This window comes from Nicotiana attenuata, unplaced genomic scaffold (genome assembly GCF_001879085.1).
Source record: "Nicotiana attenuata strain UT unplaced genomic scaffold, NIATTr2, whole genome shotgun sequence".
Lineage (NCBI taxonomy): Eukaryota > Viridiplantae > Streptophyta > Magnoliopsida > Solanales > Solanaceae > Nicotiana > Nicotiana attenuata.
This window is the reverse complement of record NW_017670658.1, coordinates 460996-482395: the sequence shown is the minus strand read 5'-3', so window position 1 is coordinate 482395 and position 21400 is coordinate 460996. Positions and strand designations below refer to the sequence as shown.

Genomic DNA, 21400 nt, shown 5'->3' with positions numbered 1-21400 from the left:
GCTCGTAGTGCCCAGTTCCAAGTATGTGTTAGGAATGTGTAAAATTCTTTCTCGCCGCGGTTCGGACCCTTTGTACTGATCTAAGCATTTAAAAATCAAAAAAATCAAAGTTTTTCAGAAAAGTGCTATTATGCGGTCTAGAATGCGGTCGCAAATCAAGTATCCGGACCACATTTCTATCGCAAAGTGAGTCAGTGTGTTAGTCAAATTTGAGGTCAAAATGCGGTCCACTATGCGATCGCATAACTAATATGCGGACCGCATAGTCGTCGCATAATCATCTTGGAATTTTGCAAAGGACAGTTATGCGGTGCATTATGCGACTGCAGAATGTGTATGCGGACCGCACTTCTGCCGCAAACCCAGACAGAAGGGTCAGATTCTTGGAGCACTTTTGCGGTCAATTCTGCGGGCCGCATTTCTTCTTTGCGATCGCAAATGCGATCGCATACCTGACTCGGGGCTCCTATTTTTCTAAATTTTAAACCCGACCCCTTCTTCAATAAAACACCCCAACCCCTCATTTTAACATATTTTCTGAACAAACTAGAGAGAGGGAAGAGAGAGTTCTTGAGAGATAAAGTCATACCTTCATCAATTTGATTCTTCAAAGTCACCCGGGCCGGGAAATTTCAAGTAATTGTCTTCATCTCCGTTCTTGCAGGTAAGATACCCAGCCTTTTTTCATTGGTTTCCAGATTTTAACAAAAAGGGGATTCTCATGCATTGATTCTTGAAAATAAAAGTTGAAAACATACATGCATGTTCTTTAGTACCTAAAATCTAGTAAAAAGAATTGGGTAGGAGTATAGATTTGCAAAAGGAGCGGTTGGAGAAATCAATCAGCAATGATCAAGGAACGTATGGATTGATATACAAGATTGACGGAATCAATCAGAGGACCTCAAGGAAAGGAGACGCGATTAAAGAAAGAAGAAATCAATCAGAAGATACTGACGGGATCAATCAAGGCTAAACTAAAGGAAGCAAATAAATCAAGTATATTGAAGATCCTGCCGAATATTCAATCAAGCGTCTAAATATGGGAGGAACAAGATTTCGGGCTCACACATAAGGAAAAATCTTTATAGCCTCTCGATCAAAGGAGCCGTTGCAGAATAGTTTTATTCTTGGAAAGAATCAATCTCTTTCCAAGGATCAAATCCCTTGGGTTGGCAAATCTTTCCAGAATTCAAGCCTCTCTCAAAGTATTTAAACTTGTAATCTCACCTTAGCACATATACTTTGATTCAACCAAACACTCTCTCTTTGTTCTACTGCAAACAAATATTGTAGCTCTATTAAGATATGTTGTGTAACAAGTTAGAGAAGAAAGAGAGAACAACACTGGTTAGGCATTGTATCAAAAGAGACGAGTGATATAAGAACTAAGCTATCGGTGTAGATCACACCATTCTCTATATACTCGAAGAAACTCATTCACTGAAAAGAAATCCCTTGCAACCCAAGGATACTGGACTAAGATTCACATTGAATCCGGACCAGTATAAAATTCTGGTGTCTTTAATTCCTGCATTTAATTTCAGCATCTTAAATTCTGTTGTTATCACAGTCAACTTATTACATCTAGTCGACTAATTGAAAAACTAGTCAACTAATAGCAATTAAGTTTAAAAATAAACAATTCACCCCCCCCCCCTTGTACTTTCAATTGGTATCAGAGTGAGGCTCACATTTTTCTTTTGCTTAACAGCTCGTGAGAAAAGATCGTGGCAAATTAAGTTATCGTAGGAGCACTCTTCCAGGAAGGAACTTCGCAAGTATGGCCACCATACTTCAACGGACAATATTTCTCCCATTGGAAAGTGTGTATGGAGATATATGCAAAGGCATATGACGTTAAAGTTTGGATAGTCAACAAAAAGGGGAATTATCCTCTGACAGCTGCCACTCAACCACTTGCTGATCCTGAAGATATAGATTCATATACAAATGAGCAAAAGGCAGTGGTACAAGTCAACAACAAGGCGAGAAACTTGCTTTATAATGCTATAAGTGGTGAAGAGTATGAGAAAATCTCTAGCTGTGACACTGACAAAGAGATACGGGACAAGCTTGAGGTTACATACGAAGGAACTAGCAAGGTAAAGGAAACACATATCAACATGTTGGTTCATGATTACGAACTCTTTCAAATGAAAGAAGGAGAGCCCATTGAAGAGATGTTTGCCAGATTCAGCAAGATAATTAGCGATCTAAAAGCCTTCGGCAAACCATATTCAAGTGGTGATCAAGTTAGAAAGATTCTTAGAAGCCTACAACTACTTGGCAGACCATAAAGTAGTCACACTCGAATCTCAGGATCTAAATAAGTTATCTTATGATGAACTACGGGGAGAACTCATAGCCTTTGAGAAGACACATCTTAAGAAAACTAGTCAAGAAGAGAAGAAGAAAACAGTTGCCTTCAAGGCCACACCTGAAATAGCTGAAAATGATATTGATGATGATCCTGAAGCCCTTCAAGAAGAAATTGCTATGATGTCAAGAAACATGGATGGTTTAATGAGAAGATTCAGGAATACGAGAAGAGGAAGGAATCCACCTAGGCGATCCAGGCAATACAACGAACAGGATAAGAATGATGGAAAATGCTATGAGTGTGGAAGATTTGGACATATTCAAGCTGAGTGCCCAGATCTAAAAAGGAAAATTTCCAGAGGCTTTAGCAAGAACAAATCATTTGGAAGTTGGAGTGATGAAGACAGTTCAGAACACGAAGAGATAGCAAATCTTTACTACATGACGATTCTGGAAAACGAGATGAACAAATCTTCAGGATGCTAGATAGACGAGGACACTTCAGATGACGAGTGCAAAGATAACAATGAGAACTGTTTCATGGCACGCGGTGAAACAAGCGAGGTAAGATCTTATAACTGTGAAAGATGCAATGAATTGCAGGACATTCTTGATCTAACTTTGAAAGAGTCTCAAAAAATGATGAATGAGCTTAAGAGACTCAATAAAGAAGTAAAAGACTTGAAGCTCAAATATGAAGTATGTGAAATCGAAAAAGAAGTACTTCAAGAAGAGTTTGAGGAATTGCAAATACAACTCAATGGCATGCGCAAATCCACCAGTCATAGTTCTATCAGGTCAAACCAGGCGACTTACAAGTCAACTGGAGAAGGGCTAGTCAGAAAAGGGTCCACTAGTACTACCACTAATGAAAGACATAAAAATAGGTTAGGAGTTACGTGTCACTACTGCAATAAAGGTGGACATAAATATTCTTTTTGTCACTTTCGTAAGTCAAATGTTTTAGGATGGATTTGGAAACCCAAAAACAGTCCTGAACCTAGTAGTACTAACCCACCAGGACCCAAGCAAGCTTGGGTACCTAAAAGAAAGTAATCACTATGTTTTGCAGGAACACCACAGGAGAAAGGAAAATGGTATTTAGACAGTGCATGTTCCAGCTACATGACAGATGATAAAAACCTGTTCAAGGAAGTTACAAAAATAGATGGTGGAGCCATTAAGTTTGGAGATGACTCAAAAGGAAAGATAATTGGTATTGGAACAATTCTTTCAATAACAACTGCGACATTACTGAATTTTATCTCGTCGATGGACTTAACTCCAATCTCTTAAGTATAAGTCAGCTATGCGACTCAGGGTATGAGGTAAATTTTAAGAAAACAGGCTGCGCTATTGAAGATGAGACAGGTAAAATAATTCTCCCAGGTAAAAGGTATGGAAATGTTTATATTCTTGATGGTTTTAAAAATATAAATGGTCATATATGTTTAACATCTATATTTGATGATCCTTGGTTATGGCATAGGAAACTGGGTCATGCAAGCATGCATTTGATAGGAAAATTATCCAAGTATGATTTGGTTATTGGTCTTTCCAAACTGAATTTCTCTAGAACTCATATTTGTGATGCCTGTCAAATAGGAAAACAAACCAGAAACTCTTTAAAAATTAAAGATATTGTATCTACTTGCAAACCTTTGCAATTGCTTCACATGCATTTATTTGGGCCTACTAGAACTACTAGTATAGAAGGAAAAAGATATGTTTTTGTTATTGTTGATGATTACTCACGTTTCATTTGGGTGATTTTCTTATCTCATAAAGATGACGCACTGAAAAATTTTGAGATCTTGTGTAAGAAAGTTGAAAGAGAAAAGGGGTATCTGATTGCAACAATCCAGAGTGATCATGGAGGAGAATTTGAAAGCAAAGCATTTGAAGACTTCTGTAATGATCAGGGATATACTCATAATTTCTCTGCACCACGATCACCTCAACAAAATGGAGTCGTCGAAAGAAAAAACAGAACCCTCCAAGATATGGCAAGAACCATGTTACTAGATCATTCACTACCAAATCATTTCTGGGCAGAAGGTTTAAGTACATCATGTTATATTCTCAACCGATGCCTCATAAGGCCCATTCTGAAGAAGATCCCTTATGAATTATGGAAAGGTAAACGTTCTAATATCTGTTACGTTCATCCCTTCGGAAGCAAGTGTTTTATTCACAATAATGGTAAGGAAAATCTTGGAAAATTCAATCCAAAAAGCGACGAAGGTATTTTTCTGCGCTACTCATTAAATAGTAGATCCTTTAGAGTCTATAATAAACGCACATTGTGTGTAGAAGAATCTGTGCATGTTATATTTGATGAAAATAACCCCTTGGTCGAGAAAGGAATTACTCCAGGTGATGAAAATCAAGCTCAAGAAGTTTAGGAGACAAGTAAATCTCAAAAGTCGAATGTCGAATCAAATGCTACGAGAGAGTCAACTAATGAAATCAGCAACAGTACACCAGATCATCCGAAAGAGTCAACTACAAATACAGTACGTTCAAATGAATGGAGAAGTGAACCTGAATATCATAGAATTCATCATAAGGGACCCAAATGAATGAATGAAAATCAGGGGAGCTTTCAAAAATAAAGCAAACATAGCATTAATCTCTCAGATTGAGCCAAAGAAGATAGAGGAATCCCTAAATGACTCAAGTTGGATACAAGCGATGCAGGAAGAGTTAGATCAATTTGGCAAAAATCAAGTGTGGAAACTGATACCCAAACCTGAAAATGTTTCTGTAATGGGAACAAAGTGGGTTTTCAGAAATAAATTGAATGAGGATGGGAAGGTTGTAAGGAACAAAGCCATATTAGTTGCTCAAGGATATTCACAATAGGAAGGAGTTGACTATGACGAAACTTTTGCTCCAGTAGCTCGACTGGAGTCTATACGAATCCTTCTAGCATATGCATCGTCTAAGGGATTCAGGCTGTTTCAAATGGACGTCAGAAGTTCCTTCCTGAATGGATTTGAGGAAGCGGTGTACGTGAAGCAACCTCCCGGGTTTGTAGATTCGAAGTTTCTCTACCACGTATATAAGCTAACCAAAGCATTGTATGGACTAAAGCAAGCTCCACGGGCATGGTATGATAGACTTAGTTCATTTCTTATTGATCATGGTTTTACAAGAGGTAAAGTAGACATTACTCTATTTATTAAAAGATCATCAGAGGGTAGTCTTATTATTCAGATTTATGTTGATAATATTATATTTGGTAGTGCTAACCCTCTTATGTGCAAGGAATTTTCAAATCTTATGCAAAGTGAATTCGAAATGAGCATGATGGGAGAGCTAACATTTTTCCTTGGACTTCAAATTCAACAATCTGAAGAAGGAATGTTCATATGTCAGACCAAATACACAAAGGAACTGATTCAAAAATTTGGCATGAGCAATGCTAAAGCCATTAGCATGCCAATGAGTCCTTCAATGAGTCTCGACAAAGATGAACAGGGAATCCCTGTTGATGAAACTAAGTATCGTGGAATGATTGGCTCACTTCTTTATCTAACTGCTAGTCGACAAGATATTATGTTTTGTGTCTGTAAATGTGCCAGGTTTCAGTCAGCTCCTAAGGAATCTCATCTGACTGCAGTAAAGAGAATTATTCTATATCTTATTTTAACTGTCTCTCATGGACTATGGTATCCCCACTCTAACTCTTTTAAATTAGAAGGTTTTTCACATGCTGATCTTGCAGGTGATAAGAAGATAGAAAAAGCACAAGCGGAACATCTCAATTACTTGGAAAAGCTTTGATATCCTAGAACAGTAAAAAACAAGCATCAGTTGCATTATCTACTACTGAAGCTGAATACATCGCAATTGGACAATGATGTGCACAGTTATTATGGATGTCCCATCAACTTGGTGACTATGAACTTTCTTTTAAACCTATACCAATTTTCTGTGATAATTCTAGTGCTATATGTCTCACTAAAAATCATGTACATCACTCTAGGGCAAAGCATATAGATATCAAGCATCACTTCATTAGAGATCATGTTCTTAAGGGAAATATAGAATATCTTTTGTTGGAACAACTGATCAATTAGCAGATATTTTTACTATGCCTTTGTTAGAAGAGAGATTTTGTTCACTAAGAAAATTACTTGGCATTATTTAAATTAACTGTTAAAATTAGGACATATGTGCAATTGTTTAACTTTGTATATAAAATATTCCATATCTGTTTCGTACTCATTAATTATGCCTCCATTTTCCCTCCCTTTTTCCACTCTTTTCACATCAGTCGCAGAATTCAAAGAAGGAAAACCAATCATCGCGTCTGATCATCTGACGCCTTTTCCTTTTCTGTACTCAACCGTCAGAAAATCCTCTTTTTATGTTGAACTCTCTTGTCAATCTCCATCGTCTCTATCCCTTACAAACCCTTCTCCTAAAACTTGCTCAACCATCAACCTCCTACAATGGCTAAGCAATCCAAAAATCCCTCTGGCTCCACTAGAAAGAGCACCCCCTCCAGGGCAAAACCCCCTTCTCAGCCCCCTGAACAAGTAGATCTAGGGTCCGATCACTCTGAGGGGTTTGCCTCTTCTCAGGCGGACTTCTCCGATCATTCTCAACCCTTAGGAGAAAAAGCCCGGGGAAAAAGACCCATGGAAGAACCCTCTGTTCTCTTCACTCCAAAGAAATCAAAAGTCGACCTTTCCAGTTCTCTTGAGTCAGAACTCAATTTCTGGGATTCTCCAAATAGGGACTTCTTTCTTGCCCTAAAAGACAAGCCTATTTCTCATGGGAGGGTAGTCGACCTTGATCACATGGAAGCCTTAAATTGTAAGGTAAAAGACCTTTTCGTTTTTCAAGGGTGATCCAAGTTCTTCTCTGTTCCTCCGCCTAAAGTCAATGAACCCCTACTGAGAATGTTCTATGCTAATCTTCGTTCTAGTAGGTCTGATAAGTTGGAGTCCTTAGTATTAGGAAAACGTATTGTTCTTGACTGTGCCATGTTTGATTCGATTTTTCAGTGCAAGTGTTCTGGTTTCCCTATGCTCTTTAAAAATTCCTGGCCCGATGATTTTGAAATTTCCTTTGATCAAGCCAAAAGATGTATTGCTGAGTGTCCTAGCCCACATTGTGGAAACCACTCTGCTTCCCCGTACTGGTTCTTTCTCCACCTTCTCTCTACGAGACACTTTTCTGGTCTATTGCCTTGTGACCAAACTCAAAATCAAACTGTCCTCTTGGGTCATCAATTTCATGATTGAAAGTGCAGAAGATCCCACTAGTCTACCCTATGGAATGGCCATCACTCACATTCTGGAAGCTCACAATATTTCCATCTCTGCATATCCATTCACCTCTTTTTCAAAATTATACAACTCCAGAGCCTTTACAAGTATGGGGTATGTGTGTGTGTGAAAGGTTCATGGGTCAAGAAACAAGAAGGAGATGTCAAGACTGCTCATACAGACTCCAAGCCTAAACCTTCTGCTTCCCATCCTAACCATAATGACTCTGACCTTGCTGAGAAACTTAGTGCCATTGACAATCAACTCTCTGAAATCAAAGGTCTTCTCCTTGCCACTCAGTCCCACTGTTGGTAACATTCATGCTATATCTATGGAAATAGGGTCTGATGTCTCCAAGATACGGGTTGCGGTTCTCAGAGTAAGGGTAAATGCTGTCAAGGCATTCAAGGAGGTTCATGACAGGCTTGATGGAACAAGTGTCTCAGCCAATGCCAGCTTTGATCAACTGAAGGAGGCCATCTGCAACACTCTTACCTATTTTCTGCGTCGTTAATGTGGAAGTTTAAGACAATTTTTTTTGCTGTGCTATTTTTGGACTGAGATATCAGTCAGTGGATAAACTTTTTGTTTTGTTATGTTCTAACTCTGACAGTACACTCTGCTATGGATCCTGTTTATGCATGCTGTTTTTATTGTATTATGTTCCTTCTTTGCTGATGTCAAAAAGGGGAAGAAATGATATATGTATTGTGCGGGTACTGTATTGTGCAGGTACATAATAAGTCGACTACGGCACTCCTTGAGGGGGATCTCAGATCCTGAAGAAGTCGACTACATGCTCTTATTGAGGGGGAGCAAACTAAGGGAAGTCAACTGTTGTTTATACATATATATTATTTTGTCATCATCAAAAAGGGGGAAATTGTTAGATCTAATTTTAATGATGAAAATAATATATCTGCTCTTTGTATAGGAAATCTTGGATAGCATTCAACATTGTAGAAATCAATCAGCAATGATCAAGGAACGCATGGATTGATATACAAGATTGACGGAATCAATCAGAGGACCTCAAGGAAAGGAGATGCGATTAAAGGAAGAAGAAATCAATCAGAAGATACGGACAGGATCAATCAAGGCTAAACTAAAGGAAGCAAATAAATCAAGTTTATTGAAGATCCTGCCGAATATTCAATCAAGCGTCTAAATATGGGAGGAACAAGATTCCGGGCTCACACACAAGGGAAAATCTTTACAGCCTCTCGATCAAAGGAGTCGTTGCAGAATAACTTTATTCTTGGAAAGAATCAATCTCTTTCCAAGGATCAAATCCCTTGGGTTGGCAAATCTTTTCAGAATTCAAGCCTCTCTCAAAGTATTTAAACTTGTAATCTCACTTTAGCACATATACTTTGATTCAACCAGACACCATCTCTTTGTTCTACTGCAAACAAACATTGTAGCTATATTAAGATCTGTTGTGTAACAAGTTAGAGAAGAAAGAGAGAACAACGCTGGTGAGGCATTGTATCAAAAGAGACGGGTAATATAGGAACTAAGCTATCAGTGTAGATCACACCATTCTCTGTATACTCGAAGAAACTCATTCACTGAAACGAATTCCCTTGCAACCCAAGGGGACTGGACTAAGATTCACATTGAATCCGAACCAGTATAAAATTCTGGTCTCTTTAATTCCTGCATTTAATTTCAGCATCTTAAATTCTGTTGTTACCACAGTCAACTTATTACATCTAGTCGACTAATTGAAAAACTAGTCAACTAATAGCAATTAAGTTTANCCCCCCCCCCCCCCCCTTTGTACTTTCAAAGATTAGTGCTGAGGTCGAGCAAATGGTGTATGAAAATAGCGGTAGGATAAGTTAGAATAGAAAGAAGGAATATTCCATTTTTTATTCTTTCAGGAGTCCGAAACCAAAATGTTGCTATTTTGGACTCAAAACACATAAATAGGTGTAAAAAAAAAGGTAACAATAATATATATAGCGCCAGAAATAGTGGCGTTATATCCTTTTTTTTCTGACCAGTACAATAATTCAAAATAAAGCGCCAACTTATTTGGCGCTATATTATGTAAAAAAAAAAAAAACTTCCCGGCTCCCCATTTTCTATATAAAGAGGTTAGAATCGCATAGAAATGCATTCAAAATTTTTTTTAACTCTTGACATCTGTTGTTGTTAAATTCTCCAGCATTTTTTTATAATGTCTGAAGAGCGTAGAGATAAGAGTTTCATTATATTGGGGTGTGAGGTTGTGATGGAAGAATAACTCCTGGGCTACAGTTACCTGCTAAGTGTCATGTTAAATTGCCACTGACAATGGAGTACGATACATTGATATCGTTGTTATGCAAAAAAATGAGTGTGAGGAAACGTTCGGTGATATTTAAAGTAACCGGAAGATATCCTTATTCCGTCACTCCGTAAGGGTTGCTTTTTACTCGGAGTTTAGCATCGACGATGATGAAACTTGAGTGATTTTTTGAGGACTCCGGAGAATGTCGGATTTTCTTGTAATCACAATGTTGGAGATGTACGTGAAGGTCGAAGACGTTCCAAAAAATGAGGTTGTGCGTAGTAGAGATAACCCCCAGTCATCGGGGGTTATTCTGAACAGTTTTTTGCCGGACAAGTTCCGGATGAAAGAGTTATCTTTGATTTAAACTTATCACCGCCGGTAATGAGCAGCGAGGAAATAATTTAAACCCTGCTTTCCATAACTCACAAGACGAGTGGTAAATTTTAATTTTCATTTGTGTTAATTATGTATATATTTGTTGTATTGAATTTGTCTTAACGCTCACATATTTAATAGAGTTACCGGCCGGATATGAATTTTACAAGTGGCCATCCGGTAGTCATCACCTAATTGATAACGTCCATCATGAAATTTTATCACATTACGACTTGTAAGTGAAGTGATTTACATAAAATATGAAAATTATTTATTAATTTAGTAGCTTATATTTTTGTTGGTTGTGCAGTGAAAACGAGCAAGTTGAACTCACTCAATTGCCCAAAAATAATGTATTACATCGGGACCTGGCAGATGCACAGAGTCAGGAACAGAACATGATTACGATAACAATGCGGATGAATCGGGGATGAGACACCCTTTGCTCGTGAGGATGGTGATGCAGAGGATGAGGAGGAAGGACCTGATTTGAAGAGAGACCCCCCTAGACGAAGAGTGTATGAGTCCGAAGTGCCGTTTCATTCAAGAGAGATTCCTTACATTGATAACTTGCCAGCCGTGCCGGATGTGGAAGCTCTCACAAGGGATTTTGATGAAATCCGGACAACAATGTGGGATGAGTCTTAGACCAACGGTACTTGCAAAGGGGATGCTTTTTCCTGATAAAGCGCGCCTAAGCAGGGCTTGTAAATGCACAACGTAAAAGAGTGTCATGAGATGCAAGTATGGGAGTCAAGTCCGACGGTATACAAGGTTGTTTGTCGCAGGTGGTTTTGGCCATGTAATTGGATGTTGCGGCGACCAAGAAGAAGAACAGGTATGTGGAAAGTGGGTAAATACATTCCCACCCACACATGCGAAATGGACACATTCAACGGGAATCACTTTCAACTTGGATATTGACTTGATTTCTCTTGTTCTTATTCCACACAATCGAACAGTCCATAAGGTATAAAATCAAAGAGTGCATTACATCAGTCCAGCAGGAAAACATGGCCATACCATTACTAAAAGAAAGGCATTTCTCGGCGCAAACGAGCGTTTGAAATAGTGTATTTAACTGGGATAATCATTTGCAGATCTGCCTAGGTACATGGCTGCACTACAGCATTTTAACCGGACGGTTGTTGAGTGGAAGCTTGAGCGAAGTGCACGGTAAACCAGAATATATATTCAATTACTGTTTCTGGCGTTTAAACCAGCAATTGATGTTTCTCGCATTGTCGCCCATATATATTCCATAGACGGCACTCATGTCTATGGAAAGTACGATATCAAAGCTGTTTAATAGCCGTGGCAGTAGATGCTAAGGACAGATATTTCCTCTAGCTTTGCTATTTGTGCCAATGAAAGCCAAAGAGACGTGGACGTTGTTTTTGAACCATATGAAAGAGCACGTTGTGAAACAACGTTCCGTATCTGTCTAATATCTGATCGGCATGGTGGTATCTTAAGTTCTGTGGAGAACTTGCCTGCATGGCAAGAACCTTATGCCTACCATCGTTACTGTTGTTAGGCATTTGAAAGCCAATTTCCAGAAGGCATATCCCAATAAGGATCTGCATGATTTGATGTGGATGTAGCAACAGACCACCAACAACATAAATTCCGGAGGCACATGGAATATATCAGGCAAGAAGATGAGGCAGCCTATCGTTGGTTAATGCGACATGACCCTGAAAAGTGGACTTTGCATGCGGATGGTGGCTGACGCATGGGGAACTCTGACTACAAATGTGTCAGAGTCTTTCAACGGGTTATTAAAGTCGGCAAGAGGATTGCCTGTCACTACCATGTGCGGATGTCGTTCAAGCAAATGCGGAGAGGTTCGTTGAAAGGTCTGCGGCTGCAACGTCATTATGGAAAGGGTGTGAATTTATGCCAGTGCCGATGACGAGATTCGAGAAATACAGACGACGAGCACATTGGCATTCATTTTTGTAGTATGATAATGAAAGAAAATGTTTTTGAAGTTCGCACCGCATATCCATCAAAATCGGGGTAATAATGTGCATACTGTAAATGAATCTGCAAGGTTATGCTCTTGTGGAAAAGGTGTCCACATCTACCACATGCCTTGCTCACATGCCATCAAGTGCTTTAAACAAGTTGTTTAGGTGCAACCAACTATGTTGATCGACAATATAGTGTTTCAAAGTACCTAAACACATATAGTGGTCAGTTGCAGCCACTGGGTGCTGACATTATTGGCCTCCTGAACCATTTAAAATGGTGTGTAACAAAGTCCTATTTGCGTTAAAATACATGTGCAGAAGAGAACGCGTAATACGGAACCAAAATGGATGTTAGTGATACAGTTTATGCGCGAAAATGTTTGTATATGCTCGCAAACAGGACACGACCGTAGAAAATGTCCTTTGGTGGCAACAGTAATCAGCTCGGGGTGGGTGTTCTTCTAGTGTACCTAACTACCCATGAGTTGATGTTGTAATAATTAGTTAATATTGTGTATGTGCCTGATTTATGAAATAAAATTATGCTTGTAATAAAATAAATTTTTTTCCAAGTCCAGTACATTACCACTCTTCTATATATAAGAAAAAATAAAGATTACTTTGACATTAACATAATTCAACTTTCACAATATTTGGTTTGATTCTAGATAATGGAAGAAATATCGGTCCACTTATTTCACCTTTTTTTTTTTTCGTTATTTTTCCTCTAGGAATATTTAAATGTAACACGAATTTTCATTTAGTATGTGTGTGTTGTTCTGTCGAACTGAAAAAGCTGACCAGCCGACATAAAGTAGTCTTGTCAACATCATGATATGTAACACGCTAAATATAGTGCCATTATACCTTGGCGTTATGTGTGTGTGTTGTCTTGTCGAACTGAAAAAAGCTGACCAGCTGACATAAAGTAGTCTTGTCAACATCATGATATGTAACACGCTAAATATAGCGCCATTATACCTGGCGTTATGTGTGTGTTGTTCTTGTCGAACTGAAAAAGCTGAACAGCTGACATAAAGTAGCTTGTCAACATCATGATATGTAACACGCTAAAATATACGCCATTATAACCTGGCTGATGTGTGTGTTGTCTTGTCGAACTGAAAAAGCTGACCAGCTGACATAAAGTAGTCTTGTCAACATCATGATATGTAACACACTAAATATAACGCCATTATACCTTGGAAGTATGTTGTGTGTTGTCTTATCGAACTGAAAAAAGCTGACCAGCTGACATAAAAGTAGTCTTGTCAAACATCATGATATGTAACACGCTAAATATAACGCCATTATACCTGGCGTTATGTGTGTGTTGTCTTTCGAACTGAAAAAGCTGACCAGCTGACATAAAGTAGTCTTGTCAAACATCATGATATGTAACACGCCTAAATATAGTGCCATTATACCTGGCGTTATGTGTGTGTTTGTCTTGCGCTAAATATAGCGCCATTATACCTGGCGTTATGTGTGTGTTCTCTCGCCTATAAATAACGGGCTCATTGTTAGTCATTTTGTGTGCTCAAAATTTACTAAACGCAAATATTTCATTAAAAGAAAGATTTTTTTACTAAAAGGAAATATTTCACAAAGCTCAACCTCTTCGTCCACCAATGTGCTACTGTGAAAAGCATGCGTGATGAACAGTCGCTGGGAAGGTCGTGATGTTGGACGCCGCTACTGGCACTGTATGAACCAGTTGTACAAGGTTCCCGGCGAACCTATGTGTGAGTTTGATGAATGGTTGATGAACCATGTTATCAGGAATGCTACAGAGAACAACTGCAATCTCTTCATAATAAGTGGTTTATGACAACTGGAGTACAAAGAGAAAGCGATAGAATTTATTACAGAAATGAGGAGAAACTAAAGCAGGTAGGAGATGAAAAATGGAGAGCAGAATGGAATTGTGAAGCACAGAAGGAACGTAAAAATAAATATAAACGGGAAACTTGCGGAGGTGAAGGCGAGAGTGAAAGTTAGAAGAAGAAAAAGAACAAATGGAACAACAGATTTAAGTGGTTGGAGCGGAGAATAAATGGCAGCCGGGACTAAACAATGGCATGTATGTGCTTAGTGTATTTTTCGTATTTTATAGTATTTTATTTATGTTGGCATGTTATGTTTGTGTTTGTGTTGTTGTTATGTTTTCCTTGTTTGTTTGTACTGAAATTTATTTTAATTAGTGGCATTTAAGTTTTAAATGCTTGTGTTGTTATACGAAACAATAAAAACACATGGAGAACTAAAAAAAGTAATGGATATATTCAATTAAATATTGTTGTTAATATGTACAAAATATTATTTACACCAAATAAAAAAAAGGAAGGCCGACTCAATGTGTCCCGCATCCGGTGGGTCTCAATGTAGCCGTCGGCCTGAGGCATATCCCCTCCCGCCCGGGTACGCATACAGGATCATCATCATCATGTTTTCTCCTTTATAGCCGGATGCGGCGCAGGATGACATGTATCGATGGTGCTGTCAGGTCCAGTAGAATGCTACATAATATATAAAACTTAGTTTAGAAACTACATAATAATTCATAAATAATTCATAACAATTTATATTATCTTACCATAATCGTGTCTGGATCCTGAATGTAGTCATCTGTCGCAAGCATCACATGAAGCCTGAAATAAGGAAATTAATATAGTGTAACAAAATGAATAAGTTATAGTTAAAACAAATTCAAATTCAATACTAATAAACTCATACCTGCGCATGTGAAGAGCTGCCATAACTCCAGTCGGTGCCCACTAATAAAATCTCGGGTCGGTCGACCCTCATCAGTGGTAGACGGGCCAGGGAAATATCTACCCCACTCAGCTCCTTGAAAATCCGAGCCCGTGATCAATAGTTGACCCGATGGGGTCATCTGTGATGGCACTGGAGTGTCAAAAATTCCCAGGCTGTAAGATGGCATGTCAGTCTCATGCATGCCACCTCTCATATCAGCAGCAACATCATCGTCAGGAGCATCATGGCCCCCCTGCTGAACACCACCTCCTCGGGCAGCACGAGGTCATCGGGCACCAGTAGCTCGTCGGGCACCACCACCTCGTCGGGCACCACCACCTCGTGGGATACCACGACCTCGCTGGTACGTGGCTGGGTCAATATAATCAGCCTCGTGTGCTAAACGTTGATCCGATCGGGCTCGCTGCAATGTCTGGGCAGCCAAATCCATGAATCGACGACTGTAGTCCTGCATGACCACAGGATCGTGGACATACTCTGGCATCCGCTGCCCCATACGATAGACCGTATGCAATCCAATCGCCTGCGCAAAAAGTAAAGAAATTAAACTACGTATTTGGCACGAAATTACAGTATATAATTAATTATAACAGAAAACATACCAGAGCCTCGTGTCTCCCGGCGTATGAGACGTACCGACCTTCTGCCTGATGAACTGTGGTTCCCGATAAAAAGTCGGGAAACAGTGCGTATACTCATGCCATATATACCTCTCAATAGGAAAGTGCTGCTATATAATCTAGTCCTCTCTCGCTCCCAAATAGCCAGCTGGGCGTTATACCATCTAATAAATGTGTCGTCCACCCTAGAACCGATCATCCCTCTCATAATGTAAAGGTATCCTGCAGGCGGAGTCTGTATAGGCTGCGGCAGGCCAACTGTACGAAAAACCCGCTCTGAGGCATTGATCTCTCACAAATATCGAGGCATGTGAGAGGGACAGAAGCCCTCCAAATATGTCGGCCGAACGTACAATACGCTGACAGGTACCTATCACCTCCTCGCTGTACGACGTCCAGATGAACTATCAAATAACAACACAAACCATTAGTATGCGCAACACTAAATTAAACAATAACTGGTATTTTAGTTAGATATTCACCTGTGCGTCCTCCACAAATCCAAGACATCCCTGATGCGGGGAGATTATATGATGGCATCATACTCTCGTTCAAAGTCTACGACGGCATAACCCACCTACAAGCCTAGAGGGAGATTCAAGAATGTCTACATTAGCCGGTAGCTGTGGTAGAGGTGCCGAAGCTGCAAAAATCGCTCATAGACCCAAAACCTAACATAGAAAGTTGATGTATAGTGTCAGATAAACTATAACTACGTAAGAATTGTAACTAACGGACATATTCGTTGAATATGTTGTCACCTGTAAAGCGGCAGGAAGCCAACAAACGTCTCTCCTGTGTGCCCATGGAAGCCCGACAACATCTGCCTGTACAAAAATGAAGAGGACAGCACCACCCCAGCCTGTAACTATGGCTGTAGTCCTCGAACCGGGTGATATGATGCAGAAAACGGAGGGCTCACTAGTCCCCGAAGTGTTCGGGAACAAGACCCCCCCAAATAGAAGGAGCAGCAACAAGCCTCGTGTATCGCTTGCACATCCACCTCCGCTGACTCGTCGGTGATAGTATCGTGGAGCTGCACCAGGTGGCCTCTAATGGAGACTAACACTGTATGCGAACTGACCCCAGACGCTACCTCCTGGGCCTCCGCATGAAACCAGTGAGCATTGTGCCGCATATCCCAATATGCCTCCCGCGGATAATATCTCATGTCCGTAGGGAGTAAAACAGGCAAGCCATCAGCAGACTGGCCATATAAAATCTCTGCGTCCTGGAGTGTGATTGGTGGCTTCGCCAATGGAAGATGGAAAGTGTGCGTCTCCGGTGTCGCCATCGCTCAATCATTGCCGTGATCAAAGCATAGTCGAGCGTATCCGACCAATCCTAATAATCCTATAAAATCCCATCTCCTCCAAGTGATGACCATGCGGGGATGCTAGAACGCCGGGATGACTCAAAAAACTCCCATAGTAGATCACACTCTCCTGGCCCGAAACGTCGTAGTAAGGCAACTGTCCCTCCCAGATATACTCGGATCTATGTGGGGGCGTAGGCTAATAGATCCGACGTCCGGGATGTATAGGCGCATATCCATGTCGTCAACTGTAAAATTCATAATTTTTAATAACTTAATTGTACAAAATTATCATTAATAATTAGTATTTTTTTTATAATTGAAATTCATATTTTTTAATAACTTAATGTACAAATACTTACGTATGGGTTCGGGCTCCACATTTTGAGGCCCAGTGCACCAAAATTATCATTAATAATTATGTATTTTCTTATAATTGAAATTCATAATTTTTTTAATAACTTAATTGTATAAATTACTTACGTATGGGTTCCGGGCTCCATATTTTGAGGCCCAGTGGCACCAAAATTATCATAATAATTATGTATTTTCTTATAATTTAAATTCATATTTTTTTAATAACTTAATTGTACAAATTACTTACGTATGGATTCCGGGCTCGATATTTTGAGGCCCAGTGGCACCAAATTATCATTAATAATTATGTATTTTTTTTATAATTTAAATTCATATTTTTTTAATAACTTAATTGTACAAATTACTTACGTATAGATTCCGGGCTCGATATTTTGAGGCCCAGTGGCACCAAATTATCATTAATAATTATGTATTTTTTTACAATTAAATTCATATTTTTAATAACTTAATTGTACAAATTACTTATGTATGGGTTCCGGGCTCGATATTTTGGAGGCCCAGCTGGCACCAAATTATCATTAATAATGGATGTATTTTTTACAAATTTAAATTCATATTTTTTAATAACTTAATTGTACAAATTACTTACGTATGGTTCCGGGCTCCATATTTGAAGGCCCAGTGGCACAAAATTATCATTAATAATTATGTATTTTCTTATAATTTAAATTCATATTTTTTAATAACTTAATTGTACAAATTACTTACGTATGGATTCCGGGCTCGATATTTTGAGGATCGAATACCAGTAATAGATACTAAAACAAAAGGAATTCTAAGCCTAAAACTACACGCATTACTACGCTACAAGGCTCTAAATTTTACTACGCAAAAGGGTCTATCGTTTTATACTACGAAAAAGGTCCAGATTTTACTAGCTAAAAAATATAATCTAAACTAAACATAAATAAACAAATAAATATTAATTGCAAATAAAACACAAAACGGCATGAAAGCACATAATATTATAATGAGAATTATTAACAGACAAATTTATTGACAAATTTATATTTTTTATATAAAACAGTAAAAATTAAAAATCCGGATAAAATTTAAGATGCTAATTTCGAAAATAAAACCACCTAACGAAATAGAACACATCAAATCCAAATAATATGCATTATTATAAAAGGTTCACTTAAAAATAATCGAAAATACCTTCGATTTAGAATTTTCGAAAAGCAAACATAGATCAAAAATTTGACGTTCTCGAAAGCGAGAATGCAACAATAACAAGAAGCTCTACTCGAGTGTTGGGACCTACGTTCTTACAAGTTTTATGTGCCGGGGACCCAAATTTCTTTTTTTTTTTTTTTTTTTTAGTGGCGCGACAGAGACGGGGGGGACCAATTTTAGGAAGGGGGATTTAGGAATAATGGAGCGAAGAAGACGGGGGAAGAAGAAGATGGACGGGTTTTTATTGGGGAGGGATTATAACGCCACTATTTCTGGCGCTATATCACTGTCAGTTTGTATTAACGCCAGAGAATAGTGCGCGGCTATATCACTGCTTGACAGCTGTAATAACGCCAGAAATGGTACAGCTGCATACATAACTGTCTCAGTTACCGTTTATATTATACGTCACTATTTCATGGCGCTATATATATTTTTGTTTACCTTTTTTTTTTTAACACTATTTATAGTGTTTTGAGTCCAAAATAGCAAATTTTGGTTTCGGACATCATTCTTCAGTTGTACTTTTTAGGGTTTCGACAGGAATATCCCGTAAATAGGAAGAGATAAAAACAAAAGGCGGGATCTTCACTTTCCGATAAGAGCAATTGTAAACGGTGTGACTAAGGAGAGTATTACAAAAGCTTATCATGTTCACTATATTACATCGTTCGGATATACATTGTTCGTTCACAAGATCAAAGATTCCTTGTCCATCTTCATTTCCTACAACCGCCACGTTGTGTCAGGAAAGGAGAATATCCAACGTCCCCTAATATATGGTGATAAATTCCCTTCTGTATTATATTTAATTTCGCTTTATCTACATTTAGTGCATGCTTCTATTACTACCAATTCATTGATTAATCATTGGACATGATACTTGATATTCATTATCTAGACACAGGGCACCATCCTGCTGATAACTCCTATATTATAGATCTAGAATTTATTATGTTTGAACTAGAATTGCACCTCTATTTTCTCATTAATTAGTTTAAACAAAAGCTTTACATTTTTGGTGAACAAGTACCATTCTTGATTCGATCTTTATATAAAGTTTCGTTTCAAAATTATTCCACATAAGAAGCTCTCTCGAATCATTTGAAAAGAGTCATGTACATTTTCCAATATTTGATTTCATGTTGCAAACCGCTTTAGTTTGACATTTTCAGTAGTCAAATGAAGGAATCTTTAGTGAAAGCAATGAAAATTAATCCCAGAATATACCGGGCACATTTTGTTGAAGAATTGTATTTCTATTTTAAAAATTGTAGGATTGTCGCAACAGGTGGAATAATATGTTTTTAGAAGAGTTCAAGAGGTGACGACCTTTTTTTCCAAATGGAGATATGGTTCAGAATCCTGATCTTAAATTAAAAATTAATAGCTCCCTCTTCTCACAATCTACATGAATGTTTTCAATTTTAAGAGGCCAAACGAATTTTTCTTTGATTGTAATTTTTTCATAAACCATTAAATCAATTTTAAATTGTTAATCATTGTTGACTTGTTACTACTTTTTTTATAATCTGAAATATTGCATATTTTACTTCATAAAAACTGAAAATTCTAATTTGAATATTTCGCATCAAAATTAAGAAATTTTAAACTCCCGAAATCCGAATATATCACATAATTAAGAAGGGGGAAGTTATATAATTATTCTACACAAACTTCTCAAGATCTCATCAATATATATATATAAGGACAAATAAATCTTGTACAATTAAGCCTGATCTCAACCCCATTTTCAATCAAATTATATAGAAGTACATAAGCCATGACATTCATTTCCTTATAGCATTATTTTCTTGCTTCCAACATTTTTTATCTTGTGTCTATCCTTCACCTATTCAAAAAAACTGGTAAGTCTCGGCCCTTCCCAAAATCAATACCCACTAATTGTTCTTCATTTACAATTCATTAGAAAAAATCCGCCACAACATATATTTTTTGGATTTCAGATATACTTTTCCAAAAGATCATCATCTTAATTCCACTCCATCCGCCCCCAAAGGTCTAAATGTGATATTCACTATAAATCCGTCGAGACGTTCAGCATATTCTCAAGAACTTCGCTTTCAATATCTACGTAAAAGAAAGCTCACTAAATAGAAGCTTATCTGATTTTTTCGGATAGTAGTGGCCTTTTTCTTTTGATGGAAAGAATGGAAGTGCAAAGACAATTTCTGGCGTTCATTGATTTCAACTTAAAAGGGTTCCAAAATTTGTCCAATCTGTGACTGGAGAAAGAAATGTTCGAAGTCGCCTTCTCTCCTTTTTCTAAGTCAGCAGCCAGCATGAAACAAATCCACCTTGACCTTACAAGAACCTTCGTCGATTGACTACGACCTTGGTAGTCAAATTTGGGTTCAGTTATGATCTTCCAATACTTATTACCATCTCTAGTCACCACCCATTTGCAGATGCCTTATGAAACGTGCAATTGAAGATCAGCATGGGAAGTGGTATTAAATGTTTAAAATATAAATAATAAAAAATAGTTTAATGAAGTATTGAAAGGCATCCTTTCATATATTCTATAACCACAAGTAGTACTATAATACCACGTGATCTGTTTGTTGACTTTCACTTCTTATTTCGCGTTTCAAGATTTAACTTTTCTTCTTTATTCTTCCAGAATATTTTCCAATAGAAAGCTTCTTTTTAATGTATTTTTCGTGTTCTTGGTTATATTTGTCAAGACAGGTACACCACCTTGCCTTTCATATTGGAAAGGTTAAGAAAAGATTCAAGCGACCAAGTCCTCAAAAGAGCTCACATGTGGTAGATGGAAGATACAGAATTTATGGGGAAAGAGGAAAAGGAAGAAGGAAAAAGCTTGTGAATAATAGGAAATGGATAGAAGTGATCATTGACCGACATCTTCTCCT

General features: G+C 38.1%; 1 protein-coding gene across 1 annotated transcript; it reads left to right on the top strand.

Moving 5' to 3' along the window:
• Window positions 1-1832: 1832 nt before the first annotated feature.
• Window positions 1833-2300, top strand: LOC109241967. Its single transcript, XM_019408791.1, has one exon. The coding sequence runs from the start codon at window positions 1833-1835 to the stop codon at window positions 2298-2300; it is 468 nt and encodes a 155-aa protein (XP_019264336.1).
• Window positions 2301-21400: the final 19100 nt, after the last annotated feature.

Coding starts and splice junctions, on each gene's coding strand:
- LOC109241967 (XM_019408791.1), top strand. CDS start 1,833: ATGGAGATATATGCAAAGGCATATGACGTTAAAGTTTGGATAGTCAAC.